This window comes from Geotrypetes seraphini, chromosome 7 (assembly GCF_902459505.1).
Source record: "Geotrypetes seraphini chromosome 7, aGeoSer1.1, whole genome shotgun sequence".
Taxonomy (NCBI): Eukaryota; Metazoa; Chordata; class Amphibia; order Gymnophiona; family Dermophiidae; genus Geotrypetes; species Geotrypetes seraphini.
Window position 1 is genome coordinate 193,888,652 of NC_047090.1, and position 23,578 is coordinate 193,912,229.

At 44.9% G+C, this 23,578-nt stretch overlaps 1 protein-coding gene across 1 annotated transcript in view; it reads right to left on the reverse strand.

Annotated features, from left to right (window-relative positions):
* Positions 1 to 288: 288 nt before the first annotated feature.
* Positions 289 to 23,578, reverse strand: part of DLST (dihydrolipoamide S-succinyltransferase) — a 157,043-nt gene continuing 133,753 nt past the window's right edge. Inside the window, exons 14-15 of the mRNA XM_033951095.1 lie at positions 3,897 to 4,064; positions 289 to 1,307 (exon numbers count right to left, since the gene is read on the reverse strand). Coding sequence (XP_033806986.1) covers positions 1,173 to 1,307; positions 3,897 to 4,064 — 303 coding nt within the window. The 3' untranslated portion in view covers positions 289 to 1,172. The remainder of the gene's footprint in view (positions 1,308 to 3,896; positions 4,065 to 23,578) is intronic.

The window sequence follows — 23,578 nt, forward strand, 5'->3', positions numbered from 1 at the left end:
CTTCCTTCTTTCCCTGCAGATCCTGGCAACTCTTCTGCTCACTCCACCCCCCATTCTTTCCTTCCCTAACTCACTCTTGAATCCATGTGTAGGATTTTCCCTCCTCCCTACCCTCCCATCCAAATGCAGCATTCCCACTCCCTCCTCTTGCATGTCCACATCTTCCCTGTCCCACCATTGCAGGTTCGTAGGTACTGTTTATGTTGGCACTTAAGTTGGCCCCACAAAGGGACAAGTGTGAATGTTCCTCGATGCTCATACAGAAAAAGCACACCTACACAACCCAGATATAATTTAGTTGCTTTTTTTGTTTAATTTCATTTAAAATCTAATTTAAATATTTTAATTACAAGTTCTGCATACATTGTTGGATTAACTTGAGTAGTAGATTGTACAGGCACTGGGGTAATGAATCCACAGCTGCTTTCTGCCCATCTTCCTCTCTCATGGCAGTAGAGTCAGAGGTGCATATCAAGTCTCAGAGAGGACTTGTGTCTGGCTGACAAGCAGCCCAGGTTCTGGGCACAGGGACACTATGGAGAGAGAGACATTATCTGCTGAGAAATTAAGTGCCAGAAGTCTGGACAGCACTCTACATTATCCACTAGAAGACCTTGGTCTTCACTCCCAGGACAGGTTTTCAGAATATTTCTGATGAATGTGGATCAGAGAGATTTCAATGCCTACTAGCTCCTTGTAAGCAAATCTCATGCATATTCTTGACAACCTGACCTGCTAGCCCTTGAGGACTGTAATTGCATCTCCCATATTTCCATGCTGACAATATTCTCCATTTTTAGCAGGTAGCTTTTAAACTATTTGGACAAACAAGTCCATAACAAATTGAAAAAGAGCATACAACTGCTGTCATGCTTGGTACCCTTCTTCCCCTGCCTCTGAGTATTTGTGAAAGATGAGAATATGAAGATGGAAAAGATCTGGAAGAAAGCTAAAAGAGCTGTGCCATGGACTGAAAAAGACACAGAATGAAATATTCTGCCTGTTGTTCCCCACCCAAGAGAATGTGTTTTTTTTCATCTGGAATAAGAGCCCCGAGAACAAACTCTGAGACTATCACTGAATAAGTAAGAGGGTATCTAGCAGATTCTCCCCAAATCCAAAGCCTGTGATAAACCAGTGCAACCGGAAGACCCACAGAGAAAAGTCTATTCCTAAAGGTCTAGCAGCAGAATTCGTGGATCCTCCACTGCAGACTTGATCTTGCGCAGGAAAAGCACAGCCTCTCTGCCATCAATCAGTCGGTGGTCATATGTAAGTGCCACATACATCATGGGACGGACATCAGCCTAGCAAAGAGAAAACAGCATCAGACATCTGATGAATTGCCACTGCCAAGATTTACATTTATATTCACAAAAACTATCTCAACTCATATAGTAAACTTCCTTTATAAGGCTGCCAATGTTCAAAAATCGTATTCTTAAGAACATTTGACAAGAAGCCAAGTTTTCAGCTTCCAAAAAATCAGTATTCTAGGAAGACATTTTAACTTTCTAGAACAAAGATAAGAGCTTCAAATGCGCAAACTAATAATAATAAATAATAATAACTTTATTTTTCTATACCGCCATAGTCAGACGACTTCTAGGCGGTTCAACATCGAAAGAAGGCTAGCCATTCAGCGAATTACAGATGCATGAGGGGAAAGTTACAGAAGAAGGGTTGGGGGGGGTAGTAGTGGAGGGAAAAGTAAGAGGGGTTGAAAGTGGGAGGGAAAGTGAGAGGGGTAGGAATTGCCTGAAGATTCCTTCGGGTTTGAAGGGGGGAAAAAGCGTAGTGAGCGCGGATTGGTCTATTTAGGTGATGAATTTGTCAAACAGAGTGGTTTTGATAGATTTTCGGAATGCATTGTAGGTCTGTTTGGGTTCATTTATGCCGTTTCCCAGCCAGGATTGTTGTCTGTTAGCTTGGAACTTGAAGGTTCTGTCAAGGTAGGATTTGTATTTGCAGCCAGTGATTTTAGGATAGGCGAAGATGTTTTTGTTTCTGGTTGTTTGTATGGGGTTGTATAGAATAAAGTGTGTTTGCAGGTAGGAAGGTGCTAGGCCCCAGATTTGTTTGAAGCAGATGCATGCAAATTTGAACTGTATTCGCGCTTCCATTGGTAGCCGGTGCAGTTTTTTGTAGTATGGGATAATGTGGTCTTGTTTTCTCAGTCCGAAGATTAAGCGAACTGCAGTGTTTTGTACTAATCTCAGTTTTTTTTGTTTTTTTTTTGTGGGATACCCAGGTAGACGATGTTGTAGTAGTCCAGGGTGGATAGGATCAGCGATTGCACCAGTAACCTGAAGGATGTTGTGTCAAAGTACTTTTTAATGGTCCTTAGCTTCCATAGAGCGAAGAAGCATTTCTTCACTTTTAAGTTTGTGTGGTCAGCCATGGTCAAGTGCTAAGACTTTCATGACTCAAACTTGCCTTAACCCTCACTCCCAATTAGGGGAAGGAAAGGAAACCTTTCCAACCAGGAGAGCAATAGACTCTCTACATCATGTAAGTCTCTGGAAATAGAGACTTACATGATGTAGCGCAGTGCTTCCCAAGGCCATCCTGCAGTACCCAACTGCCAGCCAGGTTTTCAGGATGTGTACAATGAATATGCATGAGACTGATTTACATATACTGCCTCCACTATATGGAAATCTCTTTCATGTATATTCATTGTGTATCTAGACTTTCAGAAAGGCGATGCCTGAGGAAATTAAAGAGCCAGGGATAGGAGGCAATGTTCTGTTGTGGACTTGGAACTGGTTAAAAGTTAGAAAACAGAGCAGGGTTAAGGGCCAGTTCTCTAAATGAAGGAAAGTGAATAGTGGAGTACCACAGGGCTCTCACCACAGTGACAGGGCATGGGATGAGAGGCAATAGATAGGTTCAGGAGTAATCTAAGGCAGTGCTTCTCAACTTCTTCAAACCAACTACCCCCTAAACCTAACAAATGCCAACCGAATAACCCCACCCCCATAATAATAGTACTAATAGAACTGTTTATGGTATGGCGGTATATAAAAATAAGGTTATTATTATTGTTATTATCAATTGTAGCGCAATTTCTTCCATCCATTTTTCATATACACACAATATAATCTTATTAATACATAATGGTAACCACAAAATTGTTTTAATAAAACAACACAAAGCACACTGTACGAAGAGAAAATGTTAATTATCATTTATATTCGGTGTTTTTTCAAAGAGGTCAAGGTAGATGACTTTAAAATATGCAATTAGTAACAACTATAGAAAATAGGCAAATAAAGTGGAAAATAGACAGCAGATATAAATTCTCAAAACTGACACATTTTGATCATTAAATTGATAATAAAATCATTTTTCCTACCTTTGTTGTCTGGTGATTTCATGAGTCTCTGGTTGCATAGGGGCCATAGCCAGGCAGACAGATATAACAGCTTGCTGAGCCCCGAAAACAAAGGCGGCCACCCTGCCAGGCTAGCTGAGCGTTTAGTCACCTGCTACAGCAGGGGAGAGGCTAAGCAGGATGCTGCTGTCTCTCCTGGCTGCGCTACGTAGCACAAGGACGCTCCAAAACACTAAATTTGCACAATTCTGGCAAGAATCCATATGAGGAGAGCCCAAGGACTCCATCCCAAACAAGTTTCTAGGCAAAATTTGCAGTTTTGGTGAAAGCAGAGAGCTTTAGAAAAAAAAAAAAAAAATCACTAAAAATCAAAGATGGCCGCAGTCATGAAATTCGCAACAAATCAACATATTTGTTGTTGCGCGCATTGAGATTCTATCCCCTTCAAGTTTCATGTCATGACCTCTTGTTCTAGAGTTTTCCATCACCTTATTTCATTTCTCTATTCCATTTGCTGTCTGAGAATTAGATTACCAGCAGTAATTCTGGGAGAACTTACCTTGCCTGCAACTGCAATGGGCCTTTCAAAAATTCCATGCATGCCCAGTATGGCAGACTGTGGTGGATTGATGATGGGAGTACCAAAAAGTGACCCAAAGACACCCCCATTGCTGATGGTGAAGGTGCCACCATCCATATCTTCTATTGCAAGTTCATTCTTACGAGCCTGACAGCATAAGCAAAGAAAACATGGTTACAAAAGACATGCAATGTAGTGTGTGTAAAATATGGCTCTTCATTTCACGTGTTTGAGTCACTCTCCCAGACTATTCCAGAACTTTATCTTCTTCACACTCAGGTCTCCACCCTTAGAGCCACCCTCTTCCTTCACACCTACTGTAGGTCCTCATTTTACCGTCCTCAGGACTTCTTCTTCTTCCTTTTCCTTAAGCTACCTGTTTTTCACACCCAGGAAAGCATTGTTGCTTACCTGTAATAGATTTTCCTCCATAGATACAAGTGAAAGATATCATCACATGGCAACAGGATGAACAGCTCTCCCAGAATATAATATAAAATTAAAAGCATGCATAGCCCTTTTTGCATACAGCAGTCTCCTCGGTCTCTAGGTTAATTCCATAGCTCAAGCTAGAATGCAGCTCTCAGTGAAGCAGAAGGTATTGTGTGTCTGGTCAACTATACGGACTCCAGAAAACATGTTATAGGTGAGCAACATTACTTGTTTCCATCAAGGATTGAATCAGGTATGCAAGAGGGTGACTCCCAAACTCAAAGCCACCTGATGTTACAGGTAATTTGTCCAGAACCATGTGACAATTGAAGCTGCAGAGGTATGTTGGTTAGTACAAGTGAACAAAAAACACTGCTCCTCCTTTCAGGTTAATCCAAGCAGTAGTGAGAAGCAGACAACTGCTTTGCATCTAATGCACAGTAAAGATGACTTCAAAAGTGCTACATCAACTTTGCCTGGTTCTGATCTAAATCGGGTTTAATTTTACTGGCTAAAGAAGCATCAGTCTATTCATAACAAGTTAACATCTGTTAGCTAATCTATGTTTAGCCACTGGAATGCCAAGCCCGTTGGAGGTCAAAGGCTGAGAGAATCCATTAGTTCTATGCACTGAGAACCTTTTACAGTCCAGAGTATGAAGAACTCTTTCCTCATTCTTATATTTACCTTGACAAATTGCACAGAGCTTTGCAAGCATCGCGCAATATAATAGCCTGTTTCCAGGACTTTAAAATAAAGGAGGCCATTATGGTTAAAGCGCGGGCACAATCGCCTATTATGTGGGAAAATTACAAAATCAAACTTTATCATGATTTGGCTTCCGTTACTTTACGCCGATGAGCGGACTTGAAACCTGTCTTGAAGTATCTACAGGAGAAAGTGATTCGGTATCGCTGGTGCCATCTGTTTGCCCTTTTATTTCATCTTGATGGTTCATTGAAAATGGTGCGCAGGATGCCAGTCAGATCTTTCCAGAAGAGTCCTCAGTGGGTGGTGGTACTCGGAACTTTCATCTGTTGAGCTCACAGAGACCTCTACCGAGATGGCAGCATTCCTCTAGAGGCTGGGGTCGTCTTATGAGACAGGCTATAGAGCGTGGAACATCCGAAGAGGGTCCTGCTTGACGATCAAGCTTATTTTCTGGACTATATAAATATTTTCTTCTTTTTTTTAGCTCAATTTATGGGCTTTGCTGTTGTCACTTCTTGGGATGTCTGTTACAGTTGATATGTAAGGGGGTTTACAGTGATGGAGTGCTGTGGAATGGATTGCTAGATATGGTTTACGGGGGGGTTTTCCCGGATGGGTTGTAGTTATGATTGGGGGGGACGGAGGTTCCAAGCACCTCCTTGACTCTGGGATTGTCCGCCTGGTGGTGGGATATTTCCAGTTTACTGATGGTAGGGAGGGGGGTAGGGAAGGATGGGGAATGGTTGGGAGTGGAGGGAATGTCAAGATACTGTTTGGATTAGGTTCTCAGGATACATGGGTTGGTAGAAAATGGGTTGTTAGGCACTCCTTGGGGAAGGGGGTTCTGGGGCCTTGTGTGTTTCTTTTTTTTTTTTTTTGCTATTTTCTTGAGTATGGGGGTCCCCTGGGGAAGAAGAGCGGATACAGCTCAATTGTGCAAAGTTTAATGTTCGTGGCTTAAATGTACCTAATAAGCGTCATTTATTGTATAAAGAACTACGTCGGCTACGTGCCAACGTAGTTTCCTTGCAAGGGACTCATCTGTTAACCTGGCATGAATATTTAATGCATAATCCTAAGTTCTCATCTATGCATTTTGCTTCTAATGTGCAAGAGGGTAAAAAAACATAAGGGGTGTGGGCATTTTGTTGGCCTCCTCCTTTCCGGGAAAGGTTAAAAGCGTTATTTGCACTTTGTAGTCAATGTAGGTCAAAAAGTATATACGCTAGTGAATGTATATGTGCCAAATGTGGGACAAGGGGCCTTCTTTGATAGGGTGAGCGATGTGCTGGGTTGTTCAGCGGAAGGTCTCCTCCTTATTGGGGGAGACTCAATATGTCAGTGAATGTGGCACTCAGGGCCCCTCTGTTCATAGGGAGGGACAGCATTTACTCACTTTGCTTAACATATCGGGCCTGGTAGATTTTTGGAGGCAATCTCATCCCCAGGAGCGAGAATACACATATCATTTGTTGCTTTGGGACTCTGGTTCCTGGATTGATATATGGCTAGGGAATCGCTTGTTGTTGCAACGACTTTGTTCTTGCTCGATACAATCTAGTACACTCTCGGATCATATGCCTGTCTAGGTTATTTTGCAAAGCCTGCTGTGCCCACAGTGGTGCCCATGGCATTTTCCGGAGACTTTGCTCTCCGATCCAGTTCATGGTGAGGCAATAGCGCAAGCTATAACTAAATATCTACTTGCTGGCATTCAAACTTGGGAAAGGTAAATTTAGGTTTCAGTAGGTTAGATCATTGTAGTTCTCTTTTTAGCTCAGCAAAATCAGTTAGGCAATAGAAACATAGAAATAGATGGCAGATAAGGGCCACGGCCCATCTAGTCTGCCCACCTCAATGACCCTCCCCTACCTTTCTCTGTGAATAGATCCCACGTGTCTATCCCATTTGGCCTTAAAATCAGGCACACTGCTGGCCTCAATAACCTGAAGTGGAAGACTATTCCAGCGATCAACCACCCTTTCAGTGAAAAAGAATTTCCTGGTGTCCCCGTGCAGTTTCCCGCCCCTGATTTTCCACGGATGCCCCCTTGTTGCCGCGGGACCCTTGAAAAAGAAGATATCTTCTTCCACCTCGATGCGGCCCGTGAGATACTTGAATGTCTCGATCATGTGTAGCCTTTAGAGCAGGTGTCAAACTCAATCACATTAAGGGGTCGAAATCCAAAACACAGGCTAAGTTATGGGTCAGACAGACCCTGCACAGTCTCCGCCCTCATAATAGTATAATTATAACACATTTTTTCCATTCTTTTTTCATATATACACATACAATATAATCTTAAATTAACACATAATGGTTAACCACAAAATTAAACTACACAAAGCACACTGTATGCTTCTCAACATTCATTCCTACTAGAACACAGATAAACCCTATGCAAACACGGGACCAAAAACTAAAAATACTAATATATAAAAAAGAAACTCTAAAGATTCTGCATGCAGTACAACCCCCAGAGAAAAAGAAACAAATGTATTTCTTCCTGAGCAGTGCAAAAGATAAACAGCAGATTACAATGCTCAAAATTGACACAATTCAAACACTAACTTGAAAATAAAATCATTCTCTAATCTAATCTTCCATTTGTGAGTCGCACATACCTATACAGGCTCAAGGCGACAGATCAAAGAGGAAGGGGAAAGAAAAGGGGAGGGGCATGGAGAAGTGATGGGGTATTTGAGGATGGCAGGTTTAGTAGGAGAAGAGGGACCTAGAAGTAAGGGGTATTATATATAAACTGAAACAGTTAATTGTCAAAGAAGTGAGTCTTCAGGATTTTTCTGAATGTGGTCTCCTTCCTGATAGTGTCTGGTAGGTCGTTCCAGGTATTTTGTGGATGGCAGGTTCAGTTGGATTCTATTAAGGATTCTTTTTGATGTTGGCCAAACATTAGAGAATAACTGGATGAGAGGGGCTGCTTAGCTTCCGTATAGAATCTGGTGTAGGATACATGACGATTTGAAAATTATTCGGGATGATATTGGGAGCCAATGTAGCTGCCTGATTAAGTTTGAGATTGAATCAAATTTCTTTAATTTGTAGATTAGTCTAATGGCAGTGTTCTGAATGAGTTGTAATTTGTGGATAACAGTGGTGTTGATGCCAAGGAGTTTCAATAGTCCAATTGAGGTAGGTCCATCATCTGAACGATCAGAGCAAAGTGGTGTTGGTGGAAGTATGATCCTGTGAGTCGCAGTTGACGCATAGTGTAGATCAGTGTTCTTCAACCACCAGTCCATGGACCAGTGCCGGTCCACAGTGTTCTTCAACTGCCGGTCCACGGTGCGATCGATGCGGCGTTATCTTCGAGCCAGCTCCCTCTTCCTAACTGATTCAGTGCACAAAGCCACGGGCAGTGGCTCCTACGGGCATCCTGCGCCTGAACCAGAAGCCTTAAGGCTTCCAGATGAGGCACGGGATGTGCAAGGTGCAATTAGTACAATTATGGGGGCAGGGTCTAGGGTGGAGATTGGGTAGTGATGGGCGGGGTCTGGCCCACGACTTAGCCCAGTGTTCTTCAACCGCCGGTCCACGTACTGATGCCGATCCACAGAATAATTCTTTTATTTCTGCCGGTCCATAGGTATAAAAAGGTTGAAAAACACTGGTGTAGATGGTCTTTTTCCTAAGGTTAGATATTTGTGGTTCCATTGTTGGAGTGTCTAAGATGCAGCCTAGTACCTTGGTGAATTTTTCCATTTTGAGAGTGATGCCTGATGAAAGAGTGAGGTTTGATATGGCATTCGGTTGTGCAGTGTGGAAACCAATGGTTTTGGTCTTAGTGGCGTTCAGTTTCAACTTGTTCGTTGCCCAGATTTGAATATTATCAATATTGTTAGATTTTTTTCAGCAATATTTGGATGGTTAGTGGTTATGGGGATGAGGAGGAGGATGTCGTTGGCATAAGATAATATAGTTTTGTCTTCCATTTTGATGTGTCCCAGAGAGCTCATGAATAAATTGAATAGGATTGGGGATAGTGGGGAGCCTTGTGGGGTAAATACCAGGGCAGAGAAGTACGCATCCTGGAGATGAATGCGTAGCTACGTGGATGGTGTTGTCAAGAGAATTTTGGCTACCTGGAACATGGGATGATTTTCCAAGGGCTGCTGAGCAGGGATGGTATGCATCTATCAAAGAAGGGAAGAAGTTTCTTTGGCGGCAGGCTGGTTAATCTACTGAAGAGGACTTTAAACAAGAAATGATGAGGCAGGGTGATCAAAGCCCCCAGGTGAATATAAGCCCTCAGGTAAGTAAATCACTGAATACCTATAACATGGATGGGAAGAGGTGGCAATGTCTGGAAAGCAGTATCTACTTGTGCTCGAAGTATGGAAAACAAGATTCTGGATCTAGAAGCTGTAATGGAAGAAGATGAATTAGATATAGTGGCGATTACGGAGATGTGGCTCATGGAGAACCATGACTGGGATGTAGTTATACCAGGCTATAATCTGTTCAGGATAGGAAAAAAAGGAGGGAGGAAAGGCATTATATGTTAAAGATCATATTAAAGCCACATAATTGCAGGATCTGCAGGGCAAGGAAGAGGCACTGTTGATCAATTTGGAAAGAGAGAATGGTGAATATATTTACATTGGTGTAATATACAGGCCTCCTTCACAGATGGAAAAAATGGACAGAGATTATGCCATTGTATAGATCCATGGTGAGGCCCCACCTGGAATACTGTGTGCAATTCTGGAGGCCGCATTATCGCAAGGATGTGCTGAGACTGGAGTCGGTGCAAAGAATGGCCACCCAGATGGTCTCGGGACTCAAGGATCTACCATACGAAAAACGGCTTGACAAATTACAGCTATACTCGCTCGAGGAGCGCAGAGAGAGGGGGGACATGATCGAGACGTTCACGTATCTTACGGGCCGCATCGAGGCGGAGGAAGATATCTTCTTTTTCAAGGGTCCCACGACAACAAGAGGGCATCCGTTGAAAATCAGGGGCGGGAAACTACGAGGTGACACCAGGAAATTCTTTTTCACTGAAAGAGTGGTTGATCGCTGGAATAGTCTTCCACTACAGGTGATTGAGGCCAGCAGCGTGCCTGATTTTAAGGCCAAATGGGATCGGCACATGGGATCTATTCACAGGGCAAAGGTAGGGGAGGGACATTAAGGTGGGTAGACTAGATGGGCCGTGGGCCCTTATCTGCCGTCTATTTCTATGTTTCTATGAGATTTAATAGTAGGCATTCAGAATATATCTAAAAGAGGGGAAGTTTTACTAATAGGTGATTTTAACATGCCAGAGGTTGATTGGAGGTATCCCTATTGCGGGGTCTTCTAGAAGTAGGGAGAGCCTGGATTCTCTTCAAGGAGGACTGTTCCAGCAGTTGGTAATGGAACCCACACAGGATGTGGTGATACTGGACTTAGTGCTTACAAATGGGGAAAGTGTTTCTGATGTTACAGTAGGTGATCATCTGGCATCCAGAGATCACGGAATGGTTGATAAATTTCTCTGACTCCATTTCTGCCTTGATGTATTTCTAAAACACTTCCAGAAAATATTTTATTAATCTTACAATGCTAATGTAATTTTGAAAACATAGTAACATAGTAGATGATGGCAGATAAAGAACCGAATGGGCCATCCAGTCTGCCCAACCTGATTCAATTGAAATTTTTTTTTTCTTAGCTATTTCTGGGCAAGAATCCAAAGCTCTGCCCGGGACTGTTCTTAGGTTCCCAATTACTGAAGTCTCCGTCAAAGCTCACTCCAGCCCATCTATACCATCCCAGCCATTGAAGCCCTCCCCAGCCCATCCTCAACCAAACAGCCACAAAGAGACACAGACCATGCAAGTCTGCCCAGTACTGGCCTTAGTTCTTCAATATTTACTATTATTTTCTGATTCTAGATCCTCTGTGTTCATTGCCATGCTTTTTTGAACTCTGTCACTGTTTTCCTCTCCATCACCTCTCTCGGGAGCACATTCCAGGCATCCACCATCCTCTCCATAATATCGCTGTCTATATACAGTCTCTTCCTCTGTAAACCACTCTGAACTGTTTGTGTTATGGCAGTATACAAAAATAAAGTTATTATTATTATTAAGATAAGATAAGATGGGTATAGAAAGGGCTCATTCAAAAGCAAAGGTTCTAAACTTTAAAAAAAACCCTAACTTTGTTCAGATGGGGGATTACATCAAGGAATTGTCTGGATGAGAATGTCTGGAAGGAGTGGAAATGCAGTGGGCAAAACTGTAAGAGTGACAAACCTTTTGTGAGGCAAGTAAGTAAAAGTAAGAGGAAAAGAAGGCCGCTTTGGTTCTCAAAAGTAGTAGCTGAGAAGGAAAGGAATAAGAGGTTAGCTATCATAAACCACAAAAGATCGCAGAAAAGACAGGCAAAAATATCTGGAAAAGCTAAGAGGCTGGTCATGTAGTCAGGAAAGCAAAGATGCAAATGGAAGAATAGCTGAAACAGTAGAATGGGGAGGCGCGAATTGGAACATGCAAGTAGGCCTCTGTCAGATCGAGAGAGGTCAGAAATTCTCCTGGTTGAACCGCCAGAAGAAGTGCAAAAGTGGCATTGTGAGACTCAAAGCTGAAGTGGAGAAATATGTAGAAGCTGATAAAGAAAAGGCTAAATTGCTTAACAAATATTGCTGTTCTGTGTTCACGGCTGAAGCACCGGAAGTGGGACCTCAGAAGGCAAACGTGAATAGGGATGGAGAAGTGGTAGACCCTGATCGATTTTCATAGGGTTGTGTTTGTAATGAGCTAGCTAAAATAAAGGTAGATAAAGCGATGGGGCCGCGGCAAGAAGTGGCGGCAGCCATTCAGAGAGCAGCACGGGGCTGAGCAGGAAGAGCTGGGCCCTGTTAGGTGTGCCACTGGCCACTAAAAGGGAACGGGGACGGAGAGGCTCAGCACGGGGCACAGTGTGGAAAGATCGCTCCTGCCCCGTACACCACTGGACCACCAGGGATTAAAAATGGCACAAAAGGTTAAAAAAAAAAGTTAGTTGGCTGGGACGGAAAACACGAGGCATCCCTCCTGTCCTGGCCTACCAAATATAGGACGAGACCCCCATTTTTGGGCCATGTTTTTGGCCCCAAAATCTTGTCCTATATTCGAGTATATATGGTAATAGCTGTAGCTCCCTCTAGCAAACCAGTCTGCCGAATAGCCAAGAAGTGCTCATATTTAACAGTAACAACACTCCAAACAGGAGTAATAAACTAAAAATATAGGAATACTGTTGGAAAGTGCATAGAACAAGCCCCTGCAGTAAAATGTCCCCACAGCTCACCAGCTAAGCCATAGCCGCTGTTCTTTGATCTCCCCAGCTCTAGAAAAATACTAGAACCCACAGAAAAAGCAAAAATCTTCACACACAAAAACCGCAAGAACAGACAAACAGGTAGGGTGGGGGTGCTATACCGCTCTGGAGAGTCTAAAAGAAAGAAAATTAGCAGGTAAGAACCTAATTTTTCCTTCTTTAGCATCTCTCCAGATCAGTAGAGCTTCACTGATGGGATGTACCAAAGCAGTACCTTTCATGGGTGGGACCCCCGGAGGGCCGCTACCAGAATACACTCACCAAACACCGCGTCCCAACGTGCCTGAACATTCACATGGTAGTGACACACAAAGAAATGAAGAGAAAACTAAACCACAGCCTTACAAATATCCACTGGAGGCACCAGAGAAGACTCAGCCCAAGAAGCTGCCTGACCACAAGTGAAATGAGCCTTGAGAAATTCCGGAACAGGCTTTTGCTGAAGATATGCAGAAGCAATAGTCTCCTTGATCCAACATGCATTGGTAGCCTTGGAAGCACCATCCCCCTTACCAGCCAAGAGGACAAAAAGATGATCTGACTTCCGGAACTCCTGGGTCCGCTGAACATAAAAGTGAAGGACCCTACAGACATCTAACTTGCGCAACTGCCTCTGTTCTGAAGAACCCTCCCAGTTACCCAAGACCGGGAGGACCACGGACTGGTTGATATGAAAAGGCGAGACCACCTTTGGCAGAAAGGAAGAACAGGCTGCAGCACAACCCGCTCCCTAGAAAACTCCAGAAAGAGACCTACAAGAGAAAGTCTGCAACTCAGAAACTCGTCTCGCAGAAGTAATGGCCACCAGGAACACTGCCTTGAGAGTAAGATCCTTTAACGAGCAGGAACCCAGGGGCACAAAAGGAGGGTGCACGAGCACGGACAGGACCAGATTCAGATCCCAAGCTGGAACCGAAGGCCGAACATGAGGTTGAATCAATTTGGCCGCCCACAAAAAGCATACTACATCCAGGAAAGAACATTTTTCTTGCCCAGCTAGATTACTGTAACTCAGTTTATTTGGGCATTAAGCAGGGCAGTTTAAAACAACTTAAGTTAATACTGCAGCTAAGCTCATCTTTGGTAAATGAAAGTATGATCTAGTTCGTTTTAGGATTCAGTTTAAATGTGCATGCATAATCTTTAAGCTTCTCCATGGAATATTTGATCCTTTAGTCCGCTTATATTGGAATACATTTAGATTTTGTCATCTGAGAAATACACAAAGATATAAGCTATCCTTCCCTTCCTTTAAGGGAATTAAATCTGCTGGGAAGCTTAGTCAATCTTTTGCTTTGTAGAGATCTGGAATGAACTCCCTGACTCTATTAGGCTTATAGGCCAGATACAACTATTTTGTAAAACCCTGAAAACTTTGTTGTTCTCACAATTTTTAAATGGTTTAACTACAGTCTTAACAAAATGATACTACTATAGTTCTTACTTCTCTCATGCTTCTTTTTCTATGTATTCTAATCTTAATTATATGTGAACCGAGTCGAGCTCCATTGGGAGATGACCTGGTATATAAACCAAAGATTAAATTAGATTAAAACGCTTACCGTGAAGCAAACTGCGAAACACAGACAACGCCACCAGCTGAACCTGGAGAGAAGACCAAGTCCTATCCAGGCCATCCTGCAAAAAATACAAGATGTGAGGCAAAGAAGTGCAAAAGAACCCCCCCCGTGCAGCATACCACACTTCAAAAATACGCCAAACACGCACATAAGCCCGAGAAGTGGAAAGCCTCCAAGACCCCAAGAGAGTGGAATCGCTTTATCTGAATAACCTTTCCTACCTAGGCGTTTCCTCTCAAGAGCCAAGCCGTAAGACAAAAGGGACCCAGATCGAACATTGGAATGGCGTCCTGTGTCAGAAGATCAGGCGAGAGAGGCTGTGGAAGAGGATCTACCAGCAGAAGACAAGACCAGATTAGCGTACCATGGGCATCTGGGCCAGTCCGGAGCCACCAGGATCACACGGCTGGAGTGCCGAGCAATGCAAAGAAGAACTCTGCCCATCAGCCACGGAGGAAGTACATACAGGAGACCCGCCATTGGCCAGGGTTGCATCAGAGCATCCAACCCCTCGGCCTGCACATCCCTACGTCGAATGAAGAACTGAGGCGCATTGGTGTTGACACTCGTGGCCATCAGGTCCAGGACTGGCTGACCCCAAGCCTGCACAATCACTTCGAAGGCTGCGGGCCCGAGACACCACTCTCTGGGATCTAGCACATGACAACTGAGGAAGTCCGCCTGAACATTTTCTACCCCTGCTATGTGGGAAGCCGAGTCATCCAGAAGATGAGACTGCCTACACCATGAGCAGAGCCGCCTCCTGCAACACAGATGACTCCTGCTTCCCCCTGACGATTGACATAAGCCACTGCCGCCGTGGCATTGTCTGAGAGACCCAAACAGACTTGCACGTCAACGTCTGGAATGCTAGCAACGCCAGCCAGATGGTCTCCAGAACACTGATCAACCAAGAAGCCTCCTCCTGAGATCAGCGGCCCTGAGCTGAGTGATTAAGACACTGAGCTCCCCAACCGAGGAGACTGGTGTCCATGATAAGAACTGTCCACTGGGGCTGACCCAGACTCACCCCTTGCACCAGATTGGAAGACTGAAGCCACCAACATAGACTGCGACGCACTAAGCCCCGAAGAGGAACAGGAGAGTCCAACTTGTGCACCTAGGGCGACTAAAGTGAGCGCATGTGAGCTCGGGCCCACCGAACCACATCCAGAGAGGCTGCCATCGACCCCAAGACCTGGAGAAAACCCTGAGCCCGAAGACACAGGGATGCCATCAGAAAGCAAATCTGTGATTGCAACTTGACCACGTGGGCTCTGGCAGGAGACCTTCCCCAAGCTAGTGTTGAAAAGAACCCCAAGGTACTCCAGGTGCTGAGGCGGAACCAACCGGCTCTTGGACAGATTGACTACCCATCCCAGCGACTGCAGGAATTCCACAACCCGAGCCGTAACCCAGGAGCTCTCCTGAAAAGACTTTGCTCTGATAAACCAGTCTTCCAGATAGGGGTGAACCAGAATGCCCTCCTTGTGCAATGCCGCCGCCACAACCACAATGATCTTGGTGAACGTCTGCGGAGCTGTGGCCAGACCAAAGAGGAGAGCACAAAACTGGTAGTGCCAATCCAAGATCGCAAAGCGAAGGAAATGCTGATGGGGAGGTGCGAATTGGAACATGCAAGTAGGCCTCTGTCAGATTGAGAGAGGTCAAAAATTCTCCCGGCTGAACTGCCAGAATGACAGCTCTCAGGGTTTCCATGTGAAAAGACAGAACACACAGAGCCCTATTGACCCCCCTTCAGATCTAAGATGGGCCAAAAAGTCCCCCTCTTTCTTGGGCACCATAAAGTAAGTTGAATATCTGCTTGTGCCACACTCCTGCAGAGGCACTGGCACTAATGTCTGGAGATCTATCAACAGTCATAGAGACTGGCGAAAAGCCCGCTTCTTCCATGCCACCTGACAAGGGGAAGCGAGAAAGCGATCTGGCAAGGAGTAGGAAAATTCTAGAGCATATCTGTCCGAACCACTTCTAGGACCCACTGATCTGTCGTGATCGTCATTGGGCCAGAAGGGCAGCAGGGGAACCGGCGGAGGAATCATGTTCCCCCTCAACGGGCCCCCCAAAAGGACTGCATGCGGTGAAAGAAATGGCCTTGGGGCGACCCAGAGGCCGGGAAGGAAGCAGTCCCTCAGCCAGGGCGATATCTGTGGAAATCATGCAAATGTCCCCAAGCAATGACACTCCTTGCAGGAGTGCAGGCACATTCCTCAGGAAGACGGGGCACCTTGGAGCCTGTCAAGGTCTGGACCAACTTGTCCAAATCCTCGCCAAACAAAAAAGACCCCCGAAAGGAAAATTTTGTCAGCCCGAAGCCACAAGGTACTACAAAAGAGATCATACAGAGCATCAGAGAGATAAGAGGCACCCATCTCAATTTTGGTACTTCCTGATAAGAACATAAGAATTGCCGCTGCTGGGTCAGACCAGTGGTCCATCGTGCCCAGCAGTCTGCTCACGTGGCAGCCCTTAGGTCAAAGACCAGTGCTCTAACTGAGACTAGCTTTACTGCGTACGTTCTAGTTCAGCAGGAACTTGTCTAACTTTGTCTTGAATCCCTGGAGGGTGTTTTCCCCTATAACAGCCTCTGGAAGAGCATTCCAGTTTTCTACCACTCTCTGGGTGAAGAAGAACTTCCTTATGTTTGTACGGAATCTATCCCCTTTTAACTTTAGAAAGTGCCCTCTCGTTCTCTCTACCTCGGAGAGGATGAACAACCTGTCTTTATCTACTTTCCCTTCAATACTTTATCTACTTTCCCTTCAATATCTTGAATGTTTCGATCATGTCCTCCCTCAGTCTCCTTTTTTCAAGGGAGAAGAGGCCCAGTTTCTCAAAGTGGTTTACGTACAGGTATTTCAAGCATTTTCCCTTTCTGTCCCAGTGGGCTCACAATCTATCTAATGTGCCTGGGGCAGTGGAGGATTAAGTGACTTGCCCAGGGTCACAAAAAGCAGCACCAGGGTTTGAACCCACAACCACAGGGTGCTGAGGCTGTAGCTTTAACCACTACCTACACTCTCTTTGCTGATCTCCTCTGTTTCTCTGCTGGCTGAGTCTGTCATTTTGTTTATGCAGAAGAACTTTAAGCATAGAAACATAGAAATAGATGGCAGATAAGGGCCACAGCCCATCCAGTCTGCCCACCTCAAAGACCCTCCCCTACCTTTCTTTGTGAATAGATCCCACGTGTCTGTCCCATTTGGCCTTAAAATCAGGCACGCTGCTGGCCTCAATAACCTGAAGTGGGAGACTATTCCAGCGATCAACCACCCTTTCAGTGAAAAAGAATTTCCTGGTGTCCCCATGCAGTTTTCCGCCCCTAATTTTCCACGGATGCCCCCGTGTTGCCGCTGGACCCTTGAAGCAGAACATATCTTCTTCCATCTCGATGCGGCCCGTGAGATGTTTGAATGTCTCTATCATGTCACCCCTCTCTCTGCGCTCCTCGAGTGAGTATAGCTGTAATTTATCCAGCCTTTCTTCGTACGGGAGATCCTTGAGTCCCGAGACCATCCGGGTGGCCATTCTCTGGACCGATTCCAGTCTCAGCACATCCTTACGATAATACAGCCTCCAGAATTGCACACAGTATTCCAGGTGGGGCCTCACCATTGACCTATACAATGGCATAATGACTTCCGGCTTACGGCTGACGAAACCCCTCCGTATGCAACCTATGATTTGTCTTGCCTTTGATGAAGCTTGCTCCACTTGATTGGCAGCTTTCATGTCCTCATATGTCATGCAAAAACTCACACACACGGTATCTCAGAAGCCAACCAAAGATGCTGAGAACAGGAGGTTCTGGAGAGTGTTGGAATTGAGAAAAGTGCCTTCCATCTCTGCCTACAATGTTTACAGACTCCACCCCTCTCTCCCGGTATACCAGCCAGCTCTGTTTCAGAGTGAGGTGAGAGAGTTTGTGGACAGGAGGTTCTGAAGAGTGTTGAATTGAGAAAAGAGCCATTTCTGCCTGTAGTACTTACAGACTCCACCCCTCTCCCCTGGTATATCAGCCAGTTATGTTTCAGAGTGAGATGAGAATTTGAGGACAGGAAGTTCTGAAGAGTGCTGGAACTGAGGAAAGAACCTTCCATCTCTGCCTGCAGTGTTTATAGGTTTCATTTCCATGGCTTTGGCTATCGGAGCAACTTTTTTTCCTGTGTTTTCCCTGTAAGAACATAAAAACATAAGAATAGCCTTACTGGGTAAGACCAATGCGCCATCAAGCCCAGTAGCCCATTCTCATGGTGGCCAATCCAAGTCCCTAGTACTTGGTCAAAACCCAAGGAGTAGCAACATTCTAGCATCTCAATGAATAGCAAGATTCCAGAACCCCAATGAGAGCAACATTCCAGAGCTGAGATTGTGATGTCATAATGCCTTATTCCACCAATGCCTAAGAACCAACCTCATCATAGTTCAACATAGTTACAAATTTATTCGACACCACACACCACACTCAACCCATGCATAATGCCAAACCACCCTCAGCAAACAAACTCGCACAACATTTCGACTCAAAAATCAAAAACCTAAGAAACAACTACTCGACAATTCCTGCATAAGAAACATCAATCAATTGATATACCAAGAAATGAAATACCAGCGGATATGATCTGGAGTTCCTTCAACAACTCAGATTGGAATAACTACATCAAATTATATAACAAATACTCTAATTCATACTGTGTCTTGGACTCATGTCCCACAGAGATTATGAAAGCAGCTCCATTAGGCTTTAAATTATCCCTATTGAACTATCTAACCAATAACCTATACAATGGAAATTTCATCACCAACAATGGTCATATTATAATAACCCCAATCCCAAAAAAATTGTAAAGAACCAGCAACATCAATAACCAACTATAGACCTGTAGCATCTATTCCATTCATGGTAAAAATCATGGAAGGACTGGTACATACCCAACTAATGGAATACCTTGACCAATTCTCCCTCCTGCATGAAACTCAATCTGGTTTTAGGCCTCTATTTAGCACTGAAACAGTAATTGCGGCCATTCTGGACAATTTGTGCTACTTGTTCAGTAAGGGCCTCAACGCCCTAATCATGCAATTTGACATGAGTTCCGCCTTTGACTTGGTGGACCATGGAAAACTGTTACAATGCTTAGACGCAATCGGAATCAGAGGTGAAGTACTGAACTGGTTTCGAGGTTTCCTTATATCACGCACATACCAAGTCCGTTTTAATCACGATCTCTTAGATACATGGAGCAATCCATCTGGCGTGCCACAAGGTTCACCGCTATCCCCTTTGCTCTTCAATGTTTACATGTCCTCATTGGGTGCACAACTATCCCAGTTGGGGATAAAACTATTTAGCTACGCTGACGACATCCCGCTAGTCACCAAAATAACTGAAGGGGCGGTAAATGCAGAACTCACCACATACCTGGACAAATTCGACATCTTACACGACAACCAATCAGGCTTTCGCTCTGGCCATAGCACCGAAACCATCATAGCCTCTCTACTCGACTACCTGCACTCACTCTTCATCCAGGGTTCCAGCGCCCTAATCTTGCAACTTGACCTAAGCAGTGCTTTCGACCTAGTCGATCACATCATTCTCCTAAACTGCCTTGCACACATCGGCATCTCCGGACAGGTTCTCAGCTGGTTCCACGGGTTTCTAAAAAATAGATCAGAGTGATCAAGAATGACTCTTTCTCCCACAGCTGGGACAATTCCTGTGGTGTTCTCCAGGGCTCACCACTATCCCCCACCCTATTCAATATCTATCTCGTCTCCCTGGGAAACCTCCTGCACAGCTTCAAGCTCAAATTCTTCATTTACGCAGACGACATCACAATAATCATCCCACTAACCAGTTTCACCCTAGAGCTGCTTCACACTGGCTCTCTAAGCTATTTGCCTTGTTGGAATCAGTGACAAGGCTTACAGCTGAGGCACTAGTGACTCATCGAATGAGATACCCCCCAATCAGGGTCCCTCCAAGCTCAGTCCGGCACAAGAACGGGAGTGCTAAAATGCCAATGGGCCTAAGAAAGGGGAGACTGGCACAGCTCACCTTCACCTGCTGAGAGACTGAGCAAAGACTGGTTTGCTAGAGGGAGCTACAGCTATTAATACTGAAACCAACATTTGGTCTCAGTCTCCACCTGCTGGGCAAAGTGAGCTATTACTCATCAGTGAAGCTATATCAGTCTGGAGAGATGCTAAAGAATTGCTGACCTGCTGTTAGTGATCTGTAACCTGTTGCTAAAATCGTCTGTAGTACCTGAAGATTGGAGGTTGGCCAATGTTACGCCTATTTTTAAAAAGGGCTTCAGGGGAGATCCGTGAAATTACAGACCGGTAAGCCTCACTTTGGTGCCGGGCAAAATGGTAGAAACGATTATAAAAAATAAAATTGTGCAACACATAAACAAACATAATTTAACTAGTATTTTAGCCCGTTACATTAACGGGTGCTAGCTGTCTGTCTTTCTTCCCCCCCCACTTCCCTGTGCAACAGCCACAGCAGCATTCCCTCCCCCTCCATGTCCCTGTGCAGCAGCATTTCGATCCCCCCCACGTCCCTGTGCAGCAGTAGCATTTCCCTTAATCCCCTTCCCTTCCCGCGGTCCCGCCCCCACACAGTACCCTGTGCAGCACAGCATTTCCCGGCCTTCCCTGTGCAGAAGCAGCATTTCCCCCCCTCCCACCCCACATACTTCCCTGTGCAGCAGCAGCAGCATTTCCCGGCTTTCCCTATGCAGAAGCAACATTTCCCCCCCCACACACACACACTTCCCTGTGCAGCATCAGCATTTTCCGCCGCCCCCTTCCCAGCCGCTGCATTGAAATTAATAGAAAAGCGCTGCTCCGCGCTACCGCTGGCTTCGGCATCTTCTATCCAGTGGCCAACCCTAGCGGAAACAGGAAGTAGTCAGAGAGGGTGGGCCACAGTGGACAGAAGACGGCAAGGCCAGCGTTAGTGCGGTGCAGCGCTTTTCTCTTAATTTAAAGGCGGGTGAGCCGGCCAGAAGGAGGAGGCTTTGGCGGTGGTGGTTTGGACAGTGAGTGAGGGCGGAGGGGGTAGTCGGCGGCTGTGCTGTTTCTCCGAGTTGTCTGGCCGCCACATCCGCACTCCTGCTTGCCACGGACCTACTGATCACAGATCAGAGATCACGGAAGCACGCAGGTAAGTGCTCATGCGCGGCTAGGATTTTATTATATAGGATGAGACGGAGTCAGCATGGGTTCAGCCGAGGGAGATCTCGCCTCAAAAATTTGCTTGACTTTTTTGAATGTGTGACTAAACATGTGGATAAAGGTGAGCCGGTTGATATAGTGTATCTAGATTTACAGAAAGCTTTTGATAAAGTTCCTCATGAGAAGCTCCTGAGAAAATTAGTGTCATGGGATAGATGGCAAAGTTCAGTTTTGGATTAGGAATTGGTTATCGAACAGAAAACAGAGGGTAGGATTAAATGGTAATTTTTCTCAATGGAGGAGAGTAAACAGTGGAGTGCCGCAGGAGTCTGTACTAGGACTGGTGCTATTTAACTTATTTATAAATGATATGGAAATTGGAACGACGAGTGAGGTGATTAAATTTGCAGATGATACTAAACTGTTCAATTAAAATGCATGCGGATTGTGAAAAATTGCAAGCGGACCTTAGGAAATTAGAAGACTGGGCATCCAAATGGGAGATGAAATTTAATGTGGACAAATACAAAGTGATGCACATTGGGAAGAATAACCTGAATCACAGTTACCAGATGCTAGGGTCCACCTTGGGGGTTAGCGCCCAAGAAAAGGATCTGGGTATCATTATAGACAATACAATGAAGCCTTCTGTCCAATGTGCAGTGGCGGCCAAAAAAGCAAACAAGATGCTGGTAATTATTTAAAAAGGGATGGTTAACAAGACTAAGAATGTTATAATGCCCCTGTATCGCTGCATGGTGCGACCTCATCTGGAGTATTGCATTCAATTCTGGTCTCCTTATCTCAAGGAAGATATAGTGGCAGTAGACAAGGTTCAAAGAAGAGCAACCAAGATGGTAAAGGGAATGGAATTCCTCTCGTATGAGGAAAGACTAAAACAGTTAGGGCTCTTCAGCTTGGAAAAGAGACAGCTGAGGGGAGATATGATTGAAGTCTACAAAATCCTGAGTGGAGTAGAACGGGTACAAGTGGATTGCTTTTTCACTTCGTCAAAAATTACAAAGACTAGGGGATACTCGAAGCTACGGGGAAATACTTTTAAAACCAATAAGAGGAATTTTTTTCCACTCAGGGTTTTGGCCAGGTACTAGTGATCTGGATTGGCCACCGTGAGAACAGGCTACTGGGCTTGATGAACCATTGGTCTGATCCAGTAGGGCTAGTCTTATGTTCTTATGTCCTTACCCTACCCTCTGTTTTTTATCCAATAACCAATTCTTAATGCACAATTGAACATTGCCTCCTATCCCATGACTCTACTGCAGGAACAGGGGCAAGGCCTTTTACTGCCCTGTGGAAAAGGTAAAAGGTCTTACTTCACCAGTAAAAAAAAAAATAAAAAAAATATTTCCACCTGGGATGGCATCACAGCGAATCCAGCAGCCCCCCTCCCCTATGTGAGTCGGCACACCTAAAACTTCCTCTTCAACTCCCCTCTTGGCCCACACCTATTTTATCTTTATTAGTCTCAGTCACCCGGGAAAATAATCTTCAAATGCCTACACATAGATCCTTCAAAGGTCTTCCCCTCTGCCGAGTCCCTCATTGATGTGACTTAGTAGATTTATTGTATGTCCCATAGTTCTTGTATTTTTGGAGAGAGTAAATAAGTTATTCACATTTTCTCAGTGGTGGTGTTTGTCCTCTGTTAGTCAGGGAACGTCTTGGCCTGCTTCAGCTTTAGGGAGAATTTTGGCAGGGCTGTCTGGTCTGCATGAAGGGCCGCACAAAGGGCTCTTTGGTGGGCCTACTGGTGAGTGGGGCCTGCCAGTTCATTGGCCCTTTAAATGGCTGAAGATTGTTGCAGGCCAGTTAGTGGGTAGGGCTTCAGTGCTGTATGGCTCCAGCAGCCAAGATCAAGTCCAGTGGGGTAAGAAGCAATGTCAGCTGTCTCCTTAATGCTTACCCTTTTGATCATGTCAGGGGATTGTTCAGTGTTGGCCCTTTAAAGGGCTGAAGAGATTATTGCAGGACGGTTAGTGACAAGGGCTTCAGTGCCACATGGCTCCGGCAGCCAGGATCGAGTCTGGTGGGTAAGGAGCGATGTCGGCTGCCTCCTTAATTCTTACTCTGCATGATCATGTCAGGGGATTGTTCAGTGTTGGCCCTTTAAAGGGCTGAAGAGATTGTTGCAGGACGGTTAGTGGGCAGGGCTTCAGCCTACATGAAATTAAGGACTTGCATTACTGAGGAATATAAAGGCACCATTCTGTGATCCTCCAAATCCACACATAAAAAAAAAGACCTCTGCCAGGAACAGAGCATGTGAAAAATTAGTTTAGACAAATAAACTTCTCTTCCTCAACTGAGCCTTTTCAAAAGCTAAGCCATAAGACAAAATTGATCCAGGTCCACCGACACTTGTAACTGTAATGG